Source organism: Lagopus muta, chromosome 4 (assembly GCF_023343835.1).
Source record: "Lagopus muta isolate bLagMut1 chromosome 4, bLagMut1 primary, whole genome shotgun sequence".
Lineage (NCBI taxonomy): Eukaryota > Metazoa > Chordata > Aves > Galliformes > Phasianidae > Lagopus > Lagopus muta.
The window spans coordinates 30,926,464-30,947,656 of record NC_064436.1 but is presented as its reverse complement, the minus strand read 5'-3'; the positions used below and the strand labels follow the sequence as shown (position 1 = coordinate 30,947,656).

The 21,193-nt window shown below is 40.6% G+C and overlaps 1 protein-coding gene and 1 long non-coding RNA gene across 5 annotated transcripts in view; both read left to right on the top strand.

The window, feature by feature from the left end:
* ADAMTS3 (ADAM metallopeptidase with thrombospondin type 1 motif 3) overlaps window positions 1–4,563 on the top strand; it is a 141,866-nt gene extending 137,303 nt beyond the window's left edge. For all 3 annotated transcript variants that reach the window (XM_048942692.1, XM_048942691.1, XM_048942689.1), the window contains one exon: window positions 1,747–4,563. In XM_048942692.1, coding sequence (XP_048798649.1) covers window positions 1,747–2,324 — 578 coding nt within the window. In that variant the 3' untranslated portion in view covers window positions 2,325–4,563. The remainder of the gene's footprint in view (window positions 1–1,746) is intronic.
* Window positions 4,564–7,832: 3,269 nt separating this feature from the next.
* Window positions 7,833–21,193, top strand: part of LOC125692354 (uncharacterized) — a 56,444-nt gene continuing 43,083 nt past the window's right edge. For both annotated transcript variants that reach the window (XR_007376598.1, XR_007376599.1), the window contains exon 1: window positions 7,833–7,907. This is a non-coding gene — a long non-coding RNA (uncharacterized LOC125692354). The remainder of the gene's footprint in view (window positions 7,908–21,193) is intronic.

Below are 21,193 nucleotides of genomic sequence, written 5' to 3'. Positions count from 1 at the left end.
ATATTCTCAGGCAAATCTGCAGGTTTAACTCAGGTTTGTCAAGAACCAATAAACATCTATCCAAGGAATCACATCAGGACTAGGAGCAAGGAAAAAAATTATATTATGTGCTGAACTCATATAATTTGGTATTTATAAACAGCATCCCACAAGCCCACTGATGCAACTGTGTAATTTTACTGAATTCAGTGCAATTAAACTGATCTATACTGATTGAGGGGTTGGACTACAGTTAATATTTAAAAAAAGGAAAACTTGGTTGCCTAACATACTGTTGACATGTGGTAAGACAACATCTATACTAGTGAGAAAATATCACAGTACAGAAGGCTAATTTAATTTCAGAGCTTAATAAGTGGCATTACGTGCCATCTGTTGCTCACTGAAATGTTGACTGAATAATTGCTAACTATGAATGGAAGACACATATGGAACAGATATTCTCAATGGTCAGAGTTAGCTTTTGGCCATTTACATTATGGTTTCGCATACTTCTATTTTAAGTAAAATCCATCAGTACCTTTACAAATAAACTGTGATATCTTAGGAAAAATCTGTTAATGGAAAAGTCCTGCTAGTCTCTTCCTAAAGTATTTGAATAGTTAATGGATGCACCAAGCAATTTATTTGTCCTCACTGCTGGTTTTCTGTCCTGGGAAGTGTTACATGTCTGTATTTTCTTCATCTCATTCGGGACTGCTGCTAAAGCCTTTGCACCTGATTTAGGTGGTATAGTTGGTACAACAGATAGCAAGACTAAAAACATAAATGCTCAATATTGCCACCAACTCTCAAGTGCTAAGAAACTCTCAATGTTTGTCCCAGTTCAAGTGACAGTAAAACTTAGAACTTTGCCTTTGAGTTCACATGATGGATCACACCAAAGAAGTCTGGGTATGAACATACTTTTATATTCAGTATAAAAGTCTTACATTTCTTCTGACTTACTGTGTTTTAAGATTTTCCTCTCTACCTTTTTTGACCACCGTGACTGTGTCTCTATCCGTACAACACAGGTATCCAGCAAATGCTCAAAAAAAGACTGATGTTTCTGAGATCTCAAGTACAACTTTGACTTCTTTAAGAAGTCTTCTTTTGCTGACTGAAAGGAATGCCTCACATGATCTGAAGGCATCTTACATCTGACCTATCTGTTACAAGCTTTCCATCAGTTCTCCATTTATGTTTGGGTCACTGAAAAACTAAGAAATGTTTCTAACACTTTATTTTAAGAGATTATGCAAGAGGCATCTTTGAGAGTTCATGGAATTGTAGAATATCCCAAGTTGGAAGGGACCCACAAGGATCACTGAATCCAACTCCTCCCAAAATGACTGGTTGGGATTTCTTTAAAGGAAGATTTAACAGTTTTTAATTTTATTGATAGATAATATCCTCAGGCTAGATTTGGGGCAGATAGAATGACTGGTACTGGAGAGTTAGCACTGTTAATTGCTGTCTGTAGCCCTCCACAAACATGACTTTCTTCTGTTTGCTACTAGTCTGCACAGAAGCCAACATTTTCAAAGTAACTGATGATTTTTTTTGTTGCTGTTCACAGAGCTGCCTCTTTAAAGGGGCCGATTTATTTTCTGGGGCTTGGTGAGTTCTTTCATGGATGAAACATCTCAGACTAGCCCATTATTTTGGAAACAGGCATAATTTTATCAGTGCCCATCTAAATGCTGTACAGGTATTTCAGTGCTCTTCATTAGGTTTACAATCAGCATTGCATTTGTTTTGCAGATGAGCCCTGTATGGGAGACAAATCTATCTTCTGTCAGATGGAAGTGCTTGCACGTTACTGTTCCATCCCTGGCTACAACAAGCTGTGCTGTGAGTCCTGCAGCAAGCGCAGCAGCACTCTCCCACCACCATTCCTTACTGAAGCTGCTGAAACTGAGGAGGAAGTGATGTTTGATCAAAGTGATTTGCCTAGAGCTTTGGTGATGCCAACACCTTTAGTCCCCCATTATGCAGAGTTCCTGCCAGGGAGAAGGGGCCTGGGCAGGCTTCATTTCGCAGAAGAGGATACAGATACACACGTCTTCCAGTCAAACACAAAGCCTAAGGGTGCTGAGTTTCCACAACGGAGAGTTCCTCTAGCAACCAAGACTTCGAAGCTATTTGCTTTGTTCCACCAGCCACCTGCCAACAGTAGCAGTCTTGGTCCTCCAAATGACCTTGCTTTGGTCGCAGCTGTTCCTGTGGTGTCAGCTAATAACACCGCAGTGGGTGCTCCTTCTCCATCAAGAACCTCACAGAAGAGTGAGAGGCAAATTGACAAGAGATGGCCTTCAAGGTCCTCCACTGTGGAAAGATGAATGTGAATGCCACATGGAGAATAGTTGCAGAAAGAAGCTTTGGTTCGCTTTGTGTTTCCCTTCTTTACTTCTGGACACTACGGCGCATCCACGAGCAGGACGCTGCAGATCATCAACTAATTCTCCTTGTAAATACAAAGAACAAGAAGTGCTGGTTCACTTTCTAGTTGCTACCCGTCCCTCCTTCCATACTGTGTCATCTGCTTAGCTTGAATGCGTTGGAGGAGAGCACCAAAGAATATTCCTAACAGTGCACAAAAGTTGCCGAGGACATCGGTCAAGCTTTAGTACAGGGAAAGTGGCCACGTCCTCAGTAGTCACCTCACGATTTTTGTTTTTAAACACTCACATGTAGAAAACACCCCACTACAAGAAGTACCAAACGTTTACATGATACAAAATACTTTTGCAGTGGAACAACTGAGTTAATAAGACTTGTTTTGCTAATTTATCTATATAAATGGATATTGTATGAGCAAATTTGCAGCTGTTGTGTAAATACTGTATATTGCAGAAAATCAGTATTATTTTTAAGAGTTTTGTGCTGTCAGACAACCGTTTACCTATGTTACATTCTGGACAACTGCTAGGTGCCTGCCATTGAGTACTGCCTTATTTACATTCCACAAGTTGATTTTTTAAGCAGCATTGTCATAAAAGGATAAGTTCCATTTTCATATGAATTACATCTACTGATACTAGGAAAGAGTTTGTTGTTTGATTGTTTTTTAATATCAACAATGTGATGCTTTCTTTTCAAGTAGAGGGGGAAAAAAAGAAGTATAATTCTAAAAGTATGAGTCTGCTTATTGCCACCTGCCCATTAAAAGTCGGTTTAGACATTTTAGCGTAATTCCAGTCACAGGTTGGAAAAATGCTTTTATGTGCCTGTGAAACGAACACTGAGACCTGCAGCCTACACTGAGCAGGCACTGCTTTGGTTAGGAGTTGCAGTGCTGTCCCTTAAGTCTGCTCTTGCCTGAGAGGTCAGACCAGTGTAGGAAACCATGTATATACTGTAAGTACTGTAATATTCACAAGTCAAAAAGTTGTGTTTTCCAGATGATCCAGTTGTTTTTAATGAAGCTAAAAAAGCACCATAGTGGTAGCACTAAGAAGAAATAGCTGTGGCAAGACTTAAAAGATTTTTTTCCTATTGGAAGCATTGGTTTAAAGGTGAGAGAGATATTTATTTTTCAGCATGGTTCACCTCAAAATCTCCACAAGCACAATGCATCTGACTGCAATAATGTACTAGTAATTTATGTCAATAACCATCTTGTTCACAGTCCACCCAATCACACTCTCTCCTGTGTGTTGCTGTAAAGTACTTGTATATAGGATTGAGAACTAAAGATATTTATTAAAAGTTGAATTCTTGATAGTATTTTATGTACTAAATATTTACACTAAGGGCAGTTGACTATCCTTTTTGCCAAGATAAAATAGATGTAACTAGATACTTGTACATGCTATGTCATATGGATAGAACAGAAATTTAAGCTAACTAAACTACTGTAGAGAAATTGTTGATCTTATTCTTAAAAATAATAATAAAAAAAAGTGACAATTTTTTTTTTATTACAAGCATCTTTAATTTCTAAGTGAGATATTAAATATTCATGTGCAATTTTTGTTTCCCCATAAGAAGTTCTCATGATTGCCCTATTTGACAGAACAGCGGATGTGTACCTATAACCTACTATAAAACAGTAGCATTCCAAATTAGGACTCCAAAGATTAAATTCTGGAAAGAAACTTCTGAGGTGATTATGCATAATCACTAGGATAAGGTAAGGATGAAAACTGTTGTCAGAAGACTTTTATTGTAAATGAAATTTAAGAAGAATCCTTTTCAAGGAAGTATGGGGTCACTGCGCATCTCACATTGTGATGTGCATTATCTAACCCACTCTAGTACCTACTCACCACCTCTAAAGAATTGCTGCTACCTTTCTGCAAGGCTTTTGAAGGTCAAAGAAATTAGTATTAAATATAGTGTACAGACAATCCCTGAGCCTCAAACAGACAAATAGGGTGTGTTTTATTACTTGGAAATTTCCAAAAAGTCAAATTCTCTGTCTTTATCTTCTACATATATACAATGTGGGTGTAGATAATCATTGTACCTTTTTGCTTTCTTTTCTACCAAGCTATTTTCTCTTTCATTAAAGTGTACACTACTGATCCTGTTTGTTGTACTGGGGAGCATGTAGCAATAAAATCTTTAAGATAATAAGGCTTTTTTTTTTTTTCTGTTTTGATCCATGATTTTGTTATTTTATCCTTTACAAAATGAAGGAATACGTACATCCCCAAACTTCATTCTGTAGAAAAAAGCTCTTTTCCCTTCATATGTTGTATCTTCAAAACCCATTACAATTTTTTTTATTTTGTAATTTAGAATTAACAAAACTGAATGTGCAGAACAACATTTTCTTTACACAGTGTTCTTTTATAACATGTACTTCACAGAGTTAACATCAGTGCAGGTGGCTCAAGGGACTTCAGTGCCCTCTGCGGAGGCTTGTGCTTCTTTCTGAGGAAAAACAATTGCCTTCACCATGTCTTTGTCTGGAAAACAGGTTTAAAACACTTCCAGGTTCCTGTGACTTGTGGAAGAGGTACTAATAAAAATCACTGACAATAGGATATAAAAGCTGTTTAAAACTGAAGAGTGGTTTCTGAGTCAAAGTAAATGCATTTTGAAAGTTCCTGAGCGGTTTGCTTAATCCCCTATGCCCCTCAGAGTAGATTAAACACATTCAGGTGTTTCCAAATTCCTGATGCACTTAAGAAGTGGAATGAATCATCAGTGAAGAGGGGCTAAAAGCAACGTAATTAAAACTCCCTTGTCAGATACACATACGCAACTCGCCCAGATTTCTGCAGTCATATGCACGTGTAAGACTTTCTCAGATTTGAAATATTTGAAACAGCATATTTACAGAAACCTCAGCCTTTGCTTTGAAGATGCATGCTGCAGAAAGAACTTGTATAGCTACCTCTGTCTTTTGAGTGCTTCCTGTGACTTTCCAACACTTGGGAAGTTCCTCCTGAACAAAAGTCTAACATTGAAACAAAAATTCTTCTCCAGGACATGCATGCATACATTGAATAGAGAGGCACGCCGATGTACTCACTCAGAAGGTGGATAGCAAGGACCAAGCAGAGTTGAGTATATGACATCGTGAAGAAAAATATGCCAGCCCTTTCTGGAAACAGGTGTTCATAGTTAGTGTGAAATTGAATATGGCATTGATAAAGATGGAATACAGAAGGAAAAAAGTTGAAAGATAAAAGATTTGCTGCTGGATGATTTCTGCTTTGAATCAATTCTAGGAACTCCAGAGTGTTCCTGTCACAGAGTACCGTATCTGAACTCATCTTGAAGGGAGTACAGCAAATCTGTGCTCCAGGGCAAGCTGACTTGCTATAATAATGCATAAGAAAACAATACTGGTGACTGAGTAGTTGGTTCCCAAGAGTTTAGAGAGGACTTCTGCAGAGTACTGTTGGTCAGGGCATCATAGGATACCACCTCTGCCACTTCTACATGTTCTTCTCTCCCTCCCTCTAAGATGCAGCATGACTGTGCTCTGCCACAAAACAAGCATGCCATACACTGATTTCCATTTGCCACACAAAGACTTCAGGAGAAAGCGCTGCCATGGACAAGTACGCATGCACTTTTCAGAGAGGAGGAAATAGAAATGGACTTTAAGTTCAACTTTTTCAAGTTCTTTTTTATTACATAGTCTTAAGTAGTGGAGGAAAATGGAAGTACCGAGGCATGGCATGACTCATTCTAATCAAATAAAGCTTCAAAAGAAGGCTGTGTTTCCTATCTCCCAGGCTGCTGGATTACACTGCTGCTGCAGACTATTTTAATCTGTCATTCTAAGGTGTTTATTATTCTCTGCTAGTATATGAAGCATCAATACCTTTGCACTGCATTATTCTCTGGAAGCAGAGATTATAGTGTCCTGATAGACAGATCTCACCTGCTGATGTGATAATGTATATACTTGGTTTTTTATGCATGGAAGAAATGATGCATGCAGGTGAAAGTAATTTAAAAAATCAGCATGTAATTAGAGCAGCCTGTGATACTGGGAGGAGGTTCCCTTTCTACCCCAACAACAAAATACAATCACTCTGCATTTACATGCGTATTTCCTTACAAATGTTTAGTTGCCATACAAATAATGAGATATTGCTTGTAGACAACTTGCTATTTCTAAATCCAAAATTTACTTTTATAAAGCACACTTTAAAGCATCTGAACTAAAAATATTAGTAGTGGTGTGAAGTTACTGAGTAAGGGATCTGTTTCTTTCTCTGGATAAATGGTTTAAAGAAGAACTGGTATTATCCTTGCTGAGTGTAGGTGGTCTTGGGACCTTACTGTACAAAGTCCACCCGAAAGAGTTGTCAGTGCTTGTGAACATTCACTCCAACTCAATAGCACAGCCCATGCCTGCCATGATTTTGCAACTAACAATGCAAATAATTCATCTGTGAAGAAAATATGCTTTCTGTGTGTTCATCTGGGAGGAAAAAAAACAAAGGTAAAATAAGAATACTTAGCATTTTGGAAGGACACCTGTGAGAATGAGCCCTCCACCTGTGCTTGTTTTGAAGTTTACCAGAGCTGCTGAGAAAACCTTGTAGAAGAAGTAGAAAGTGTTTTCAGCAGAAAATCTGGGGAGCTGAATGAACCATCTCACCCTGCCATGGATTTGCAGCCAGAGTCCCCTCATTCCTCCAGTTGTGATTCTTTCATGTCTGATTTTAAATTGACTTTTACAAGTTTTTTTCTGAGAAAGATGGGATTACACATGGAGACTACATCAGTAGGAAATTTAATGTGATTAAGTCAATTCCAGTTAAAACTGCAGCAGCAGCAGAGAGAGACACAAATTCTCTTTCACACGGAGACTTATCTAAAATCCCAAAGGAAAAAAGGAAGAATCTTGGAGCAGTATTTATTACTGTGCCTGGAACTGGGACCGCATGCTGACTTAAAAAAATCCAGTTTCAACTGAAAAAGGTTCAACAGAGTATCTGGAAAGCAAAAGGAGTTAAATTTTAAGCAGTATTTTTAACAACTGGTGCAGCAAACTCCTGTGTTTGAAGCATGAACCCTTCCACCTCAGTCATTCATGCCCTTTATCTGAATGCCCAGATCCTTACAGGAGATGGTTTCTCCAAACACTGTTCTAGCTACAGGAGAGCCTTTGAACAAAAACAGGCTAACTCTCCTTAGCTTTAAACAGCAAATTGAGGGTGAGCGAAGACAAAAAGGAAACATTCCCACACAAACCCCTCACAGTGCTGCCTCCAGCAGCCATGCCTCCACACCGGGTCCTGTCCCCACAGCTGTTACCAACGGCCCATCAGGCTCACGAGGCACACCTGCTGGCTCTGCCTGCACGTGGCCATTTCTAACGGTCTCAGGTTATAAAAGCCTGTGCCAGCTCCTCAGTAGCTTCAGCAGCCTGGTATCGAGTGTGGAGTTCTTCAGCTCCTTGGGTGTTAAGCAGCGGTGGTAACAGCAGCAGATGGAGCCTGGTGGCTGAGGTTAGTGTGGGGAGAGTGGGTTCTGAGCTTTGGCCCTATCCTGGGGGCTTAGGTAGACTTTGTGCTGCTCCCTGTGTCTGGTTGGGGAGTTTGGAAATGGACTGAATGGTGTCTTTCTAAGTCTTGAAAATGGAGGCTGAATCCTGCTTTCTTAGGGTTTGAAAGCAGGTGCGTTGTGCTGCTCTGCAGGCTTGAGAAGTGGGACTAAGCATTGTGCTCTTAGAACTTGGATCTAGCCTTACTTTGCTGGTTTGGGGGTTAAGAAATAGAGGCTTCAAAAAGGCTCCTTTAACAGCTTATAACACTAATTAACTTGTACTGGGGGCTCAGAACCTAGCCTGTTGGCAGACAGTGGGGCTCAGACTTCAGGCTGAGTTACATTTTTCCTATCTTTATGCTGGGCTCGTTGGGTACTAAAAATGAAGGTATTGTGTTCTTGGGACTTGGAAGGTTCATTTGTCCGGTTTTGGGGCCCGATATTACACATGAGTGAAGCTGAGATGGAAAGAACAGAGCTCCCATTAATGGCGTCAGGGTGCTGTTAACGTGCCTGGGAGAGAAGGTTGAGACGTCAAAATGGCTGCGGTGCTGGCGCACAACGCGCCCGTTATCACGGTAGCATCTCGGTGCAGCTGCGGGCTCTGCGATTCGGGCGGGTTTGCAGCGCCACCTGGCGGCCACTTCAGAAACTACAGCGACCCCGATGCCTCGTGGCCGCCTAGAAGTTTCGAAGGTAACCGCGCACCCGTCCCCAGGGCTGGGCATGAGGGCGGCCTTAAGACGTGCTGGACAAACAGCGATCTGCGTGACGAGGACCTGGCTTGGTGTGTTCTGGCAGAATGCGTTAGCTGCTTTTGTTTGTTACAAAACTGAGAAGGTGCTCAAGCATTTGCTTCTTGTAGCCTTGCCTTAAGGTCAGTTCCATCACTGAAACTCATTTTTTTTCTCCAGGTATCCATGGGCTCCCAGCTGCGTTCAGTCACTGCTGGGTGACTCCTAGGGTAGGCATGGTAAAGTTGCTGTGGGTGCGTGACCTCCCGTTAGAAGGGCTGCTTTGAACTCTGTTCCTCTTTGCTGGGGGTCAGTAGCTTTATTGAAAAGGTGCAAGCATGCCAAATCTTCAGCTGCTCAGCGGTAGCAGTAGGGCTTCTGCTTACAGGGAAGGAGTGCGGGCTTCCTGATAGGTGTGTTTTGTCACCTGTTGTGTGACTGATGACTTACAAACTTAATGTACCCGTTTAATGAGGGTGTTAAGACCACAGTTATTCTCTGTGCTTAACAGTGCAGGAGGGAAGCTTTATTGACGACTCTGAACTTGGTTTAAATAGCAGTTGTCTCCACCATTTTCTGTTAACTAGAGAGGGTGTGTTGAATTGCCTGATGCTGGCTGTGAGATGCCCTCAGGTGTTAATAATGAGTCACAGTGGGCTTATGTGGTGGAGAAGGGTTTTTGTTAGTTGACTCCCAGGTTAACGTCCTTACTGGGGTTCTTTAATCCTGGCTGGACTCCTTCAGCAGTACTGCCAGCATGACCTGTTTAGTTTGCTTCCTGCTGGCAAGGTTTAATTAGAAAATGCTCTGCTCTGCCTCATAGGTGTATCCTGAGAAATGCAGTATGAATTTACTGTTTTGTTACTGAGTTACTGGTACAGCTGTACCATGAATGCTGTGCAATATGGGTGACTAGATTTTCAGGAAAGCTGGTGAGTTGTGGTTCAGGAAGCATAATGATTCACTGTAGATGGATTTGATGTAATTTATATTATTCTTCCAAGGGTAAAGAGAGGCTAATTTTCCAGGGCTAAGTAGCCTCTTATAACAAAGCTATCCCAAATGGATATTTTCTCTTCATGAGAAAATGTTCAAGTTGGTCCTACCTTAGAAAAGGGGATGTTTGATAGTGAATCCTTGGAAGAGTTGTTAAGCAGCTCTACTTCCTTTAAAGGAGTTATTGGTCTTGGATGTTTAGTGTGTATTTATGCTGTTTTGCACTCCCTTTAGAACTGGATTTTAAATGTAATATAGATAAATAGTCTGATCATAGCAGTCAGTGCTATTGAAGTCTTTCTGTTAAAGCATCTGTCCTTGCTACAACTGTACCTGCAGGCAGTAGCAATCCACTTAGTAGTTTGCTTCTCATAACAGCATTCAGGGGAACAACATTAATTCTAATATACAACCTCATAATCATCAAAGGCAAAGGTGCAATGAGAGGTTGCTCATGATGATAGTGAGGGGAATGAGATGGTCTGTAGGGAATAGATTCAGGGGAGTCCTGGTGCTCCTGATGTGCTGCTGTTCTGTCATACTTGACCTCATCCTGCTTTACAAGAATATTTTTGTCTGACTTGAAAGACAGACTACCAGACAAACAATTGTAGTGTCAAATTCCTATGCCGGTGGCTGTTCTGCTGTAGTGTGAAGTTTTTCAGACTGTTCAGGTAACAGTTGCATCTCAGATAGAAACATTAAATAAATTTTTACAGAAAACTTGCTTGGGAATACTTCTGACAGGAGTGTCAACTTGCCACCTTGTCAGGTAGCTTAATAGGTTTTTCCTTTCATTTGAAGCACTCGGGTGACAATGAGTACTGTTTATGTTCTACTTAAACAGCACTTAGGAAGAAAAATGGTGCAATGTTATCTCTCTCCTTTCAATCTCCTCTCACTTGTGTTTTAGCAGTAAGGCTAACATCAGTCTAATGACTGTATAGCACCTTTTCCTGCTTGTTTGCATGCGTCTCATATATTTTCTAGATGCCTCATTAATGATCTAAGTGGCATGAATTTTAGAGCAAGTGGAAAAGTTTTGTTAGTCATCAGGTGTTTCCCAGGGAAGGGCAAACAGCCGCTCTCTTCTGAAATTAGCTGAAAATGACAGCCGTTCTAGAAGAAAAGGAAATATTGAAGGAGGTGAGAGAAAAGGCTAATTGAAGACAGTTCCTCAATGGTTTAGAGAACTTGTGCTTGAGCATCTTCACTGTGCTTAGCATCTTCTTTCGCTGACTCTTTTATGTGCTTGGAGACACTTCAGTGTCTTGTAGTTAATTCAGTGAGCTGTACTAGCTAGAGACCTTGCCCTGAAACTAGTTGTTAAATCCTTTTAGCGCAGTGCTTGCAGCAGTGTACAATTCTAGAACAAAGCTTTAGCCCTAGCAAGGATGCAGCTGCCCATAGGGGCTGTGTCAGCTGAGAGCACTGTCTACAGCTAATTTCCCTCCCCTTCTTCCCAGCTGGGAAGAGGAATCCTGCTTTGCCCTGGCACGTAGTGTTCTCTGTGGCAGTTACTGCAGTGTAGAGCATTTAGGAAGACAGTGTTGCTTGGGGTTGTGCTGTTTGATATGCAGACAAAATCCAAGCCTGTTTTCCCCTTTCGGTTCTTACATTACTGTTCAGTTGCCATTAGCACTTTTATCAGTGGATGTCTGTGCTGAGTATTAAAAAAGTAACGTAGCCACAGGAAAGCTGTCTGGAAATGGGAGAGGAGTTAAGTGGCAGAGAGGAGAAATGCATTCTGTTGGGAAGGGTTTTCACCCAGGCCTTGGTCATTCTAAATGCACCATGGACAGGGAAAGATGGTGCCCTGCACTGCAGGTTGCATAGTGTTAGGCTCACTGGCCTTAACTGAGAGCCCTCACTATATTGCTGATGTTGCAGGGAGGTCTTCATGACCCCCTCTGTGGCCTGCAGTGGGAGCTAGTGGCTGTGAGCTGTCTTTCCAGCCAAAAGTATATGCTGTGAAAGTGCTGGTGCAGGGTTGCTCATCTGTCTGTGTACTGTAAACACGAGCCTGTGAGTAGAAGATTTGCGTTTACAAGTCACTCCATTGCTTATTTGGATAATGGATGGGAGCCTGATATTTAGTGTAGTACTTGGATGTCAAAATGTCACATCACGCTGTCAGTTTCAGTAAGTAGAAAAAATTTCTTTGTCTCGTGCAGCTCGGCAGCTGTTTTTCTGTGCAATCCATTTGAAGTACAAAAGAAAGAATGTACTGTAAGGCAGCAGCACAGGATTGAGACATCAGTACAGGCAGGCATTTAGTTGTGGTAGAACAGTTCCTACTTGTTCTCTCCTTGATGATGGACCAAATTGAGCTTCTTATTAAAGCTTTGGATAAGGCTTTTACAGGTTTTTAATGCAGTCTTATTGCATTGGATACCTGGTATGAGGTAGAGGCTTGGAGTCCTGTACTGGGGACTTGGGGCTGCCAACTCCTGAGCTGCCTTTTGTTGTTTTGAAACTTAGGAAGAGGCCTTTGATCGCTGCTTGGAATTCTCAGGTCCACTGGTCAGGGCCTTACAGATCAACAAGCATGTAGCTCTATTAAGTCTTTACCAGTTTTGCATTATTTTACAGTTTGTCTAAATTGTCTAAAATTTCTTAATTAGGGGTATCAGACCATCAGATGAACAACTTCAAATACTTGGGTGGTTTTAAACATCTTACATGCTCATGTCAAGGGTCTTGGGAGCTTCTGGTTTTAATGGAAGCATAGAATAGTTCATGGAGAGCTGAAGTATGCTTCTGTTGTACAAGATTCTCCTTACCCTCAAACTGTGTTACTTGTGTTGCTGTTAGCTCATGATGCCCTCATAGGCACAGACGGTTTAAAGTGGCAGGCTGTGCTCAGCAGCGTGGTGGAAAGCTTATCAAAGACCCAGGTAGTAGTTCCTGCATTCTCATCTGTGCTGGGGTTGCTGATGGATGTTCTGTGACCTGAGTGTCTTCTGTGTGTCCTCTGCATCCTTAATATTGCTTCAGCTTTCTTCAGAGGTCCTGTAAGGGCCTGGGGGGGTTGTTAAGTCTCACTGCTTCCCTGGCTCATGTTTATGGTCAGACCTGCATCCCCTTTGGAGCAAGTGCTTGGCCAGCATTGCAGAGCTTTGTGTTGCATACCCACAAGTGAAAAGCCAGTAACTAGCAAGCACCTGAAGGAATGCATTTGTTTTACTGCATGTTTAAGGCATTGACACTCCTTGTCCATGTTAACTCTGTGATGGATTAGGCCCAGATGGCAGGGTCAGAGAAGCCCAAGAATGTCTGAACTGTAGAACCAGGTATAGCTGTTGTATAGATGTTCAAGTCTTCATCACATACCTAAGCAATGTGAGCTGTGAGTTCTGCTTGCATGTTGTGGCAGTTATGTGTAGAAGTATTTACTTTCTTTGCACTGCATGACAGAGCGAACTCCTTTGCTCACTTTTCCTCTGGTTCTGTGTATACCTTAGGTTAGATCCAGTGTTAGGGACTTACAGGCTATGGACAGTCTATATCAAATAGTTTTATCCTTTTCCATGTGTCTGAGATGTGCTCCCAAGAACTGAACATGAAAGAGGTACTGGAGTTGTAGCTGGGAAGGCCTGTGTTTCTCAGTGTACAGTGCAGCAGGTAATAAAACTCTTCACACTTGTATACATCAAAGGTCCAAAATGTTTTGATGTGTCAGTGTGTGAGTTTGCGGTGTACATTTAACCTTAACTTAAAGTAACTCTTCTTGTAGTTGCCTCAGAATCTCAAACAGAATTGCGCTGATACTGCGATGTGATTGCAGTGGTACCTGATGGTGGCTTATGGGCTTCTGACAATAAGTACAGCAGTTGCATTTTAAAGCAAAATGTGAGACAGTCTTTTCTTCAGGAGTCCCCTACTGAGAACTATTTTTGTATGCAGTGAAAATACAATGGTGATGGAAGTGCATGCCATTTCTCACAGTGTTTACTGAAGATAATTAAAGCAAAGTATTTCTTTTTTTTTTTTTTTATCAACTTCTGGCCTTAAACCTGCTTAGAACACAGGCGTTAATTGGGTCTCTAAGTATGCCTAAGATCAAGGAGCACCCTGTGGGGTTTTGTATTACCGAAGTAATTTTTTAAAAGAATTCAAAAAAACAAGTGGTGCCCAGTTTGAATTTCAATTGATATCAGTGTGGCTACAGTCTTTATGGATCTTCTGGTATAGTTTTTCAGACATGTAGCATTCTTTTCCATCTGCTTACTGCTTCCCTTTGTCAGACACTTTGTTCAGTCTTGATGATGCTTAGTATGTTCAAAGGAGTATAGATTGTTTTGAAGGCTTCATGTAACTTCCAGTGTAACTGAGGTAGAACAGCAAGTGGGATGAAACTGTATGATGCCCTGTGGTTTTATATCAATAGTGTTTGTTTTGTTTGATGCTCAGGTAGTAGGCACTGACGGCAGCTCTACTGAACTGGAGCGCTGCCTTAAATTAATTGACATGGGGTAAGTTTTACAGGTAGCTTTCTTTTTGACCTTTCATGAAGCAAATCATGCATATCTCAAACTGTATCTGTGCTATGCTGTTGGAAGTCAAAATGAAAAATATACTTCATGCAGGCACCTGTATTGCTCACCTGTTTATTTGTACAAGCAGGTTAACTGAGACTTTACTGTTTTCAGTGACTACTCCAAGGTTTCATTTATGAGACTGGAACTGGACACCCAAAGCTCTTATTTCTTATAGATGAATGTCTTGTTCTTAAATATGTGTATTGGCTAGAAGCCTGTGCTTATGCCATCTGCAGACTTGAGACAATGTAGCTAAGATATTTTTCATACTAAAAGTAACACTTGCTGTTTTGACGGCACAAAGCCAAGATTTTATGGGGTCTATGATGCAACCTTGAATGTAGCCATTATGTTCCTGACACTTGTTTTGGGGGGGGGGGGGGGGGGGGGGGGAGAGCTGGAACAACAACAAAAAAAGTCTTTGCAGTTGGCATGTAGTGCCTTTTTTTCCTCACATGCAGGCTCTTCTTTATTCAAAGTGATTGTTATAATACTGGGCTTTTATGGTCAATGGGGGCTTAATTATCTCAGTACTCATTCTAATGTAGGAGGTCAGTTTTAATTAGGTAATTGCTCCCATATAATGCAAAAGTACTACTGCTGACACTCTTGTACTGTTATGAATAAACATTTCAGATACAGGTTATTCCAGGAACTGTTCTTAAAAAAAAAACTGCCTCTGACTGCTGGTTTCCTTTTTTGTAATTTCTTTCCTACTTCAGCTGTTTCAGAAACACTTAAATATTGGACTGGTTTTGTTATGATTATGTTAGTAGAATATGGATGGGAACTTGGAACTAGCTCCACATGGCTGTCACTTTTCTGCAACTCGTAGTTCAAGTGATTATTCTTGTGGGCCACTATTGCTGTTGAATTTGCTGTGTGTCTTCACAACTTGATCCCCTGTCATATGGTGTTTTTTTTTTTGTTTTTTTTTTTTGTACTGTAGAAAGCTGAATGCAACAAACTAAAATTCAAGGCAGCTATTGTTGATAATTTGGAAGCTATTGAAGCAGGTAGAATGTACTGGAAGGGAGTGCTTCCTCTAGAATGTAAATGATGTCATGAGGCTATGATTGACTATTGTGCAGCTAACCTGAACTTGAAGATTGGCAATTGAAAACTCAGTAGGCTTCATGATACAGCAATTGCTGTAGTGTCAAATGTTGAGTTGAAATTGTTGGAAATTGAATGAACTTGAGTGCAGGTTAAGGTGAACACCATTTTCCTTCTCAAACTCTTACAGTTCTATCCATCTTGGAGGAAGCAAGTCCTTCCCATTAGGGTGGTCTGCATGAAATCTTTGGTTACTCCATGTGAAGTTGCTTTGTGCCATGTACTTCATCAGACCTTCCAATTCCAAAACTGTTTGGAACTCCTGAAGCCTTACAGCACTCTGAGGACAAGCCAAAACAACATTTAACATGCGTCTTTCTGAATCCACTGTGGGATTCCAGTGCTTGTAAAAACAGGGTTGACTGTGGAGTCTTGTTTCTTTTCTCAGAGTTTGAGTGTTTGCTGAAGGCAAAAACCTCCAGCTGACGTTTGTCAGTGTCTTTGCGAATGCTAATGGTAGATAACTAAATCACAGCAGGTTCACCTCCTGTAAGTGAAATGTAGTAAAACTCAGAGGTGAGCCCTACTAAGTCACTGTGCTTTCTGAGCAGTTGGAGGGCATCAGGTTGAAAGGCAATGAGGTGCCTGGCTCTTAAGGTAATTGTCAGAGAGGGAAGATTAGCCTGCAAGGTGTGATATTGGTCAAGGGGGAAATCTAAAGAAGCTCAGAGTACATAAAGGGTGGGTGTGGAGTCAATTTCACAGGAAACAGTATTGGTTTTGCTACTAACTCTGTCTAAATGAGTGGAAATGTAGTGAGCAGGCTTCAAGTTCATGCACTCTCCCCAGTAGCCAGCCTTCTTACTGTGTAGTATAGGAGCCCAGTGAGAAAAATAAGCTTTTTTTTTTTTTTAAGAATCTTTGACCACAATACAGAGGGGGAATACAGATATGATCATCTTGTTAGAGAATCTGCAGATGCTTCAACTGGCTGCTTGTGCGAGTAACCTCACAGACCTATTTCTTGACAAGGTTCGGAGCTCCTGGCAGTGAAGTGTCCCTTCAGCTAGTTTCTCTTTTGTAAAAGGCTGTGAATAAGTACTTGTAGCTACAGTATCTACAAAAGCTCTAGAAAATCAAAACTGAAGCAGCTGAAAAACAGGTGTGACTAGATATCCATACATGTTGAAAATGTTGTTTCACTCTTTGCTACTGCTTACCAAGCATTTGGAAGGCCTGATTTTGAATTGCATTGGTTTATCCTGCATGCTTATAAAGGGCTTGTGCTTCTCAGGCATTAGAAGTACGGTTTCCAGAATGAAACATTCTGAGTGTCTGATTTCTTTTCTGATGTAGGTTTAAGTACTTCTGACTAAATCTAGTTAGAAAAAAGTTTGGCTTTGTGAATCTCAGTATCTTAGTTCTAATGGAAATCTATTCAGAAACATACTCATTTGCAGCCTGTGCTGCTCAACACACTTGATGTAGCAGAAATAATGCTATCTATAGGACGATGTACCAGAGGAACCTGTGCACCAGATTGCCAGACCTGCAGTGTGCAGATTGAATGATAACAGTTATTGCTTTCAGGTCATTGGCTGTGGCTCCTGGAAGTGACATTCCAGTTGTATAAAATAAAAATCCAGCTGATGTCTCCCTCTGAGCACCTACTTACTTTAATACCTGATCAAAACTTTGAAGGCTGTAATTATGGCTACACAGTCTTCCTCATAGTAGGTAAGAGGCTACTGTGTTGGCTTACAGCTGGTGCTAGTAAAGAGGAGGCATGTTCCTCAACCTTCTAGTGTCTGGTGAGTGGTGTCAGATAGGAGTGTTGTAGAGTTCACCTGTGGCCATATCCTTGAATTTGCCATTTGGTGTTGCCATATCACATTGAGGCTATAGATGAAAGACTGAAGGCATGAACCTAAGCAATCCAAGCATTGGTTCTTGTTTATCATGCTTGTATTCATTAGAAATGCTGAAATGATGGGTAATAGGCCACCTACTTGTATTTGATATTTGCAGGACTGGTTGTTGTGGTAGGAGCATGTGCACATCAATATCAGTGAGTAATGAACATAAAGAGGTTGGAAGTAACAGGTATTAAAAAAAAAAAAGATAAATTGACATCTTCCTATGTCTGAAAACTTTCATGTCCTTCTGCTTTAAAAATTATTTTAAAAAGTTGCATGTAGAGGTGATCACTTATCTTTTAATTAAGCTTTGAGGTGTTTATTCTGTACCATTGTTTAAGCAGCTGTTGAATGAATAAGTGCTCCTTTTTAAAGCTGTAAAGGTCTCAGTTTTATTAGTCTACTGCAGAAGTCATGAGGAATGGTTTTCCAGTGTTACCTTATAGCTGAGTTAAAGGTGTTTCTAAAAACTGGTATTCCTGTTTGGCATTCAAATGTGGCTGCGGGGTTTATGACAGTTTGCAACAAGAGCATTTCCTATGCTCTGTGCTCCAGAGCCTTGGACTTCCAGACCTGTGCTGCTTTGAGTGATGTTTCAGGTTGGCCTGACCAAGTCATACACTACAGTTGATGTCATGCAGCTTGATCTGTGCTTAAAAGTGGAGGATTAGCAGTGGAAGGTTTGCTTTGCTATCCATTGTGTGACACAGGCAGCCCTCACTGAGACAATTGTTGTCTTTTATTCTCTCGTTGGTTCTTGAGTGCTGAAAGGGCCTTAGTTGCTCTAGTCACCTTTGTACTTAATGGAAAAGAAAGGTCAAGGAGTTTCTGGCTTCAGGAAGACTTAATAATCATTTTTCCATTGTGTCGTGCTCAAGTTAATATACAGCTTTCAAAAATGTAGCAAAATGGTTCAAGCTGTGTCAAGTAAATTTTGGATGTGGTAGCTAGGGAGAACTATAAGCTTTATTCCAGAAGGGGAATAGGAAGTGAAGGTGAGAGTTAGCACCAGAGAGCTTCTAGATTAGAATAGGAACAAGCAGCACTGGTTCCTGCTTGTTTGTGTACTAGATGTGTTTGGAGGCAGACGGGCTGGGCTTAGTGAGACCTTCTGCAAAGAGTTTGAGATTTGATGGTTTTGTGTGATTACTGTTTGTTCTGCAGCTGTTGGGACCAGTTAATAGGTCTGTATGCAACTCAGGGTCTTGAGAGCCTCAGCATACTTTCAGTGTGCTCTGACTTTGTTCTTATCTAATAATAAAATACTGTAACTTTAAACCAATAGTAATAAAACATTCCTTTATCTTCGGCTTTATAAATTTCTTAAAGTAAGGGTTATATCCAGCACACGCACAACTGAGTGTGTCTCCTGTCCTCTACATTCATATAGTATCAATGATTCTGTTGTTGCATGTGCAGAACACCAACGTTTGTGATAGCTGAGAAATCCTTCTATGTGGTATCATCTAATATTTCATTTAGCCACTTGGAGTAAATAAGAGGCTTTAAGCTTTGTTTGTGGCTGGTACTCAGGTTTTGTTTGCACAATTATAGCATAGTTGAAGAGCTCCGTTTGGAAGTGCACTTACTGAGGAAAGCAAATAGACTTTGGCCTCAGAGGACAAATTTGCTGTTAATAAATGATTTCAAGAGCATGAAACTATTCACTTTCAGTCTTTAAAGCTGTTGCCCTGCCAGACTACAAGTGTTCCTACAAGAATTTGTGTGGTGGCTGAGCAGTATCTTTTGCTCTACTTATAACTGGCTATTAATTAAAATTATTCTACACAGTGTTAGAGAAGTTCTTTTATTGTGGGGAATGGCTAGATCTGCTATAGATGTGTATGGATTTCTTTTTTAAGGTTTCTGAGGAATATAAGGCTCTAAGTGATCTATTTTTTTCTGTGAAGTTTTGTTTTACAACTGGAAGCCAATCCAATTTAGCTTGTATGGTGCTCTGTGCTTATCAGACCTTTGGAAGTTGATGTCTGTCTTATCTGTCATTTGACAGGTTTGAGTAATTGCTTTTGCTGGTGTTACTGAAAGGCCATTGGGAATAAATGCATGTAAATTGGGCTCTTTTGCTTCACTTTACACTGCTGGGGCTGTTGCAGTGGACTTGGACTTGCAGTGCTTTCTTTAATTTAGCTGCAGTGTGGAAAACTTTCCTGTGTCATAACTGTAGAGCAATCACATGCTCTCCTGTTTGGATTGTCAGTCCTAGGAAGTGTAAGGGGAAGAATACTGTTTTCTATGTAGATACAAAGCAGTAAGGCAGTTATCCCCATGGTTTCCAGAATGTATAGCACTGAAGAGATAGTAAGAGAGATGGTTAAAAAAATAAAAAAAACAAAAAAAAATTCCTAATTCTGTTCTGCTGGTGACAGAATTCCAGTCTGTTTAGGTGTGCTGAAACTCCGCAATGGCTTTATGGCTTCTCTGTGTCTGGTATTCTAACTGTATTTAAATGTTGTTCATGTGTTGCAGTTCAGTAGATATTAAATCAATTTTGGCTCTTCTTGTGCGAGGACTTCAAGGAGTTGATAGCTAACATATGCAGTGTAGATACTATTGGCCAATCAACCTGGGCCAGCTCCTGGTGGGTGTAGGGGTCTTATTGGTAGGATTTTGATTAGCTGCTATAAAAATGAATGGAATTCTAAAACTTAACACTTTGTAGATGCACCTCCTCCTTACTTAGTATTTTAGTGCGGAAAAGCTGTTAAACTTTAATCTGTGTCTTTTCTTGGTAGTTTCACCTGGAATACAAGCCCTAAGTTTTGAATAACACAGCCACTCAGGTTTTTTTGCTTGCATCTGGACTATTTCTAGAAATAAAATGTGCAGTGAATTGGTGGCTTATGTTGGAGTCAACTCTGCCAGATTCTGGGTATATGATGTTCTAAAAGCCAAGTTTATTACAGATTCTTAGCTTTCTTGCTGTCATTTAAGTTTTCCTTGTGAAGCAAACTTGGTAGAAGGTACAGTAGCATATTGCTTTTTTGAGACAACAAATAAAAACTAGAGGTGTGGGATGTCAAAGTATCTGGTCAATTAAAGCTTATATTCCTTCTAGAAGAACTAAATACCATTGGTAGAAAAGCTTTTGCATGATTGGTGTCTGAAAAGTCTTAATATTCACTGTGTTAATAGAAAGCATAAGTAACAGTGTAAATATCAGGGTGTTCATTAGAAAATCTTTCACCAGAGCAAACTGCAAGCAGGTATTAACAGAAAAGGTGCTTGCAGCCAGCTTTCAGTCTGTCACACAGTTTTATAATAGCACTTGGAAAGTGACAGTTTCTGTTTTTGGAAAATGTAATTGAATCTTGCTCTACCTGTAAATATGCTAAGCAGAGCAGTTGAAATTGAAGGGTGCTTAATCCTAACAGTTTATTCAGCTTGCTTAGCTGCTCTAGGGATGATATTTGCCTCAGTAAAAGGTTTAGCCAATTAACACCCTAGAAAGAAAAAAGTTCTACCTCAGGCTGCTCTGGGGAAGCCAATTAAAGATAGCTTTGCTACATCTAAAGAAGAGAGAGCAGTAAAGGTTAATTACAGTTTCTAGCAATGCTTGACTTGTTTGCTCCAAATCTATGGCTTTCTCTTGCCAGAAAGCAAGAAACATGCTGCTCAAAAGATTCTGAGGGTACCTGGGTGGCAGAAGACTGATGGTGGAGGGGGATGTATGCTGTGCTGTGTTGTGCTGATCTGTCTGTATGGGAATAGTTAATGCTTTGTAGGTGCAGAAAATCTTGCAGATCAGAGGAACCTCAAGCCTGTTCTAGGTGTGCTTATTTATCTTTATCTTGAATCAGAGTTCATCTTCCACTGTTAGACTGCAGTTCTTAAGTTTACCACTATAGTTTAGCAACCTGTTTAAGTCTACAGGCTGATGTAGAGTTGTTCAGTAGATCTTCCCCTTTTCTACCCATCTGCACCCTGGGGCTGGAGCTGCTCTCTTGCTGTTGCTGCGTTATGATTGAGAAGTTACCAGGGCTGGTAG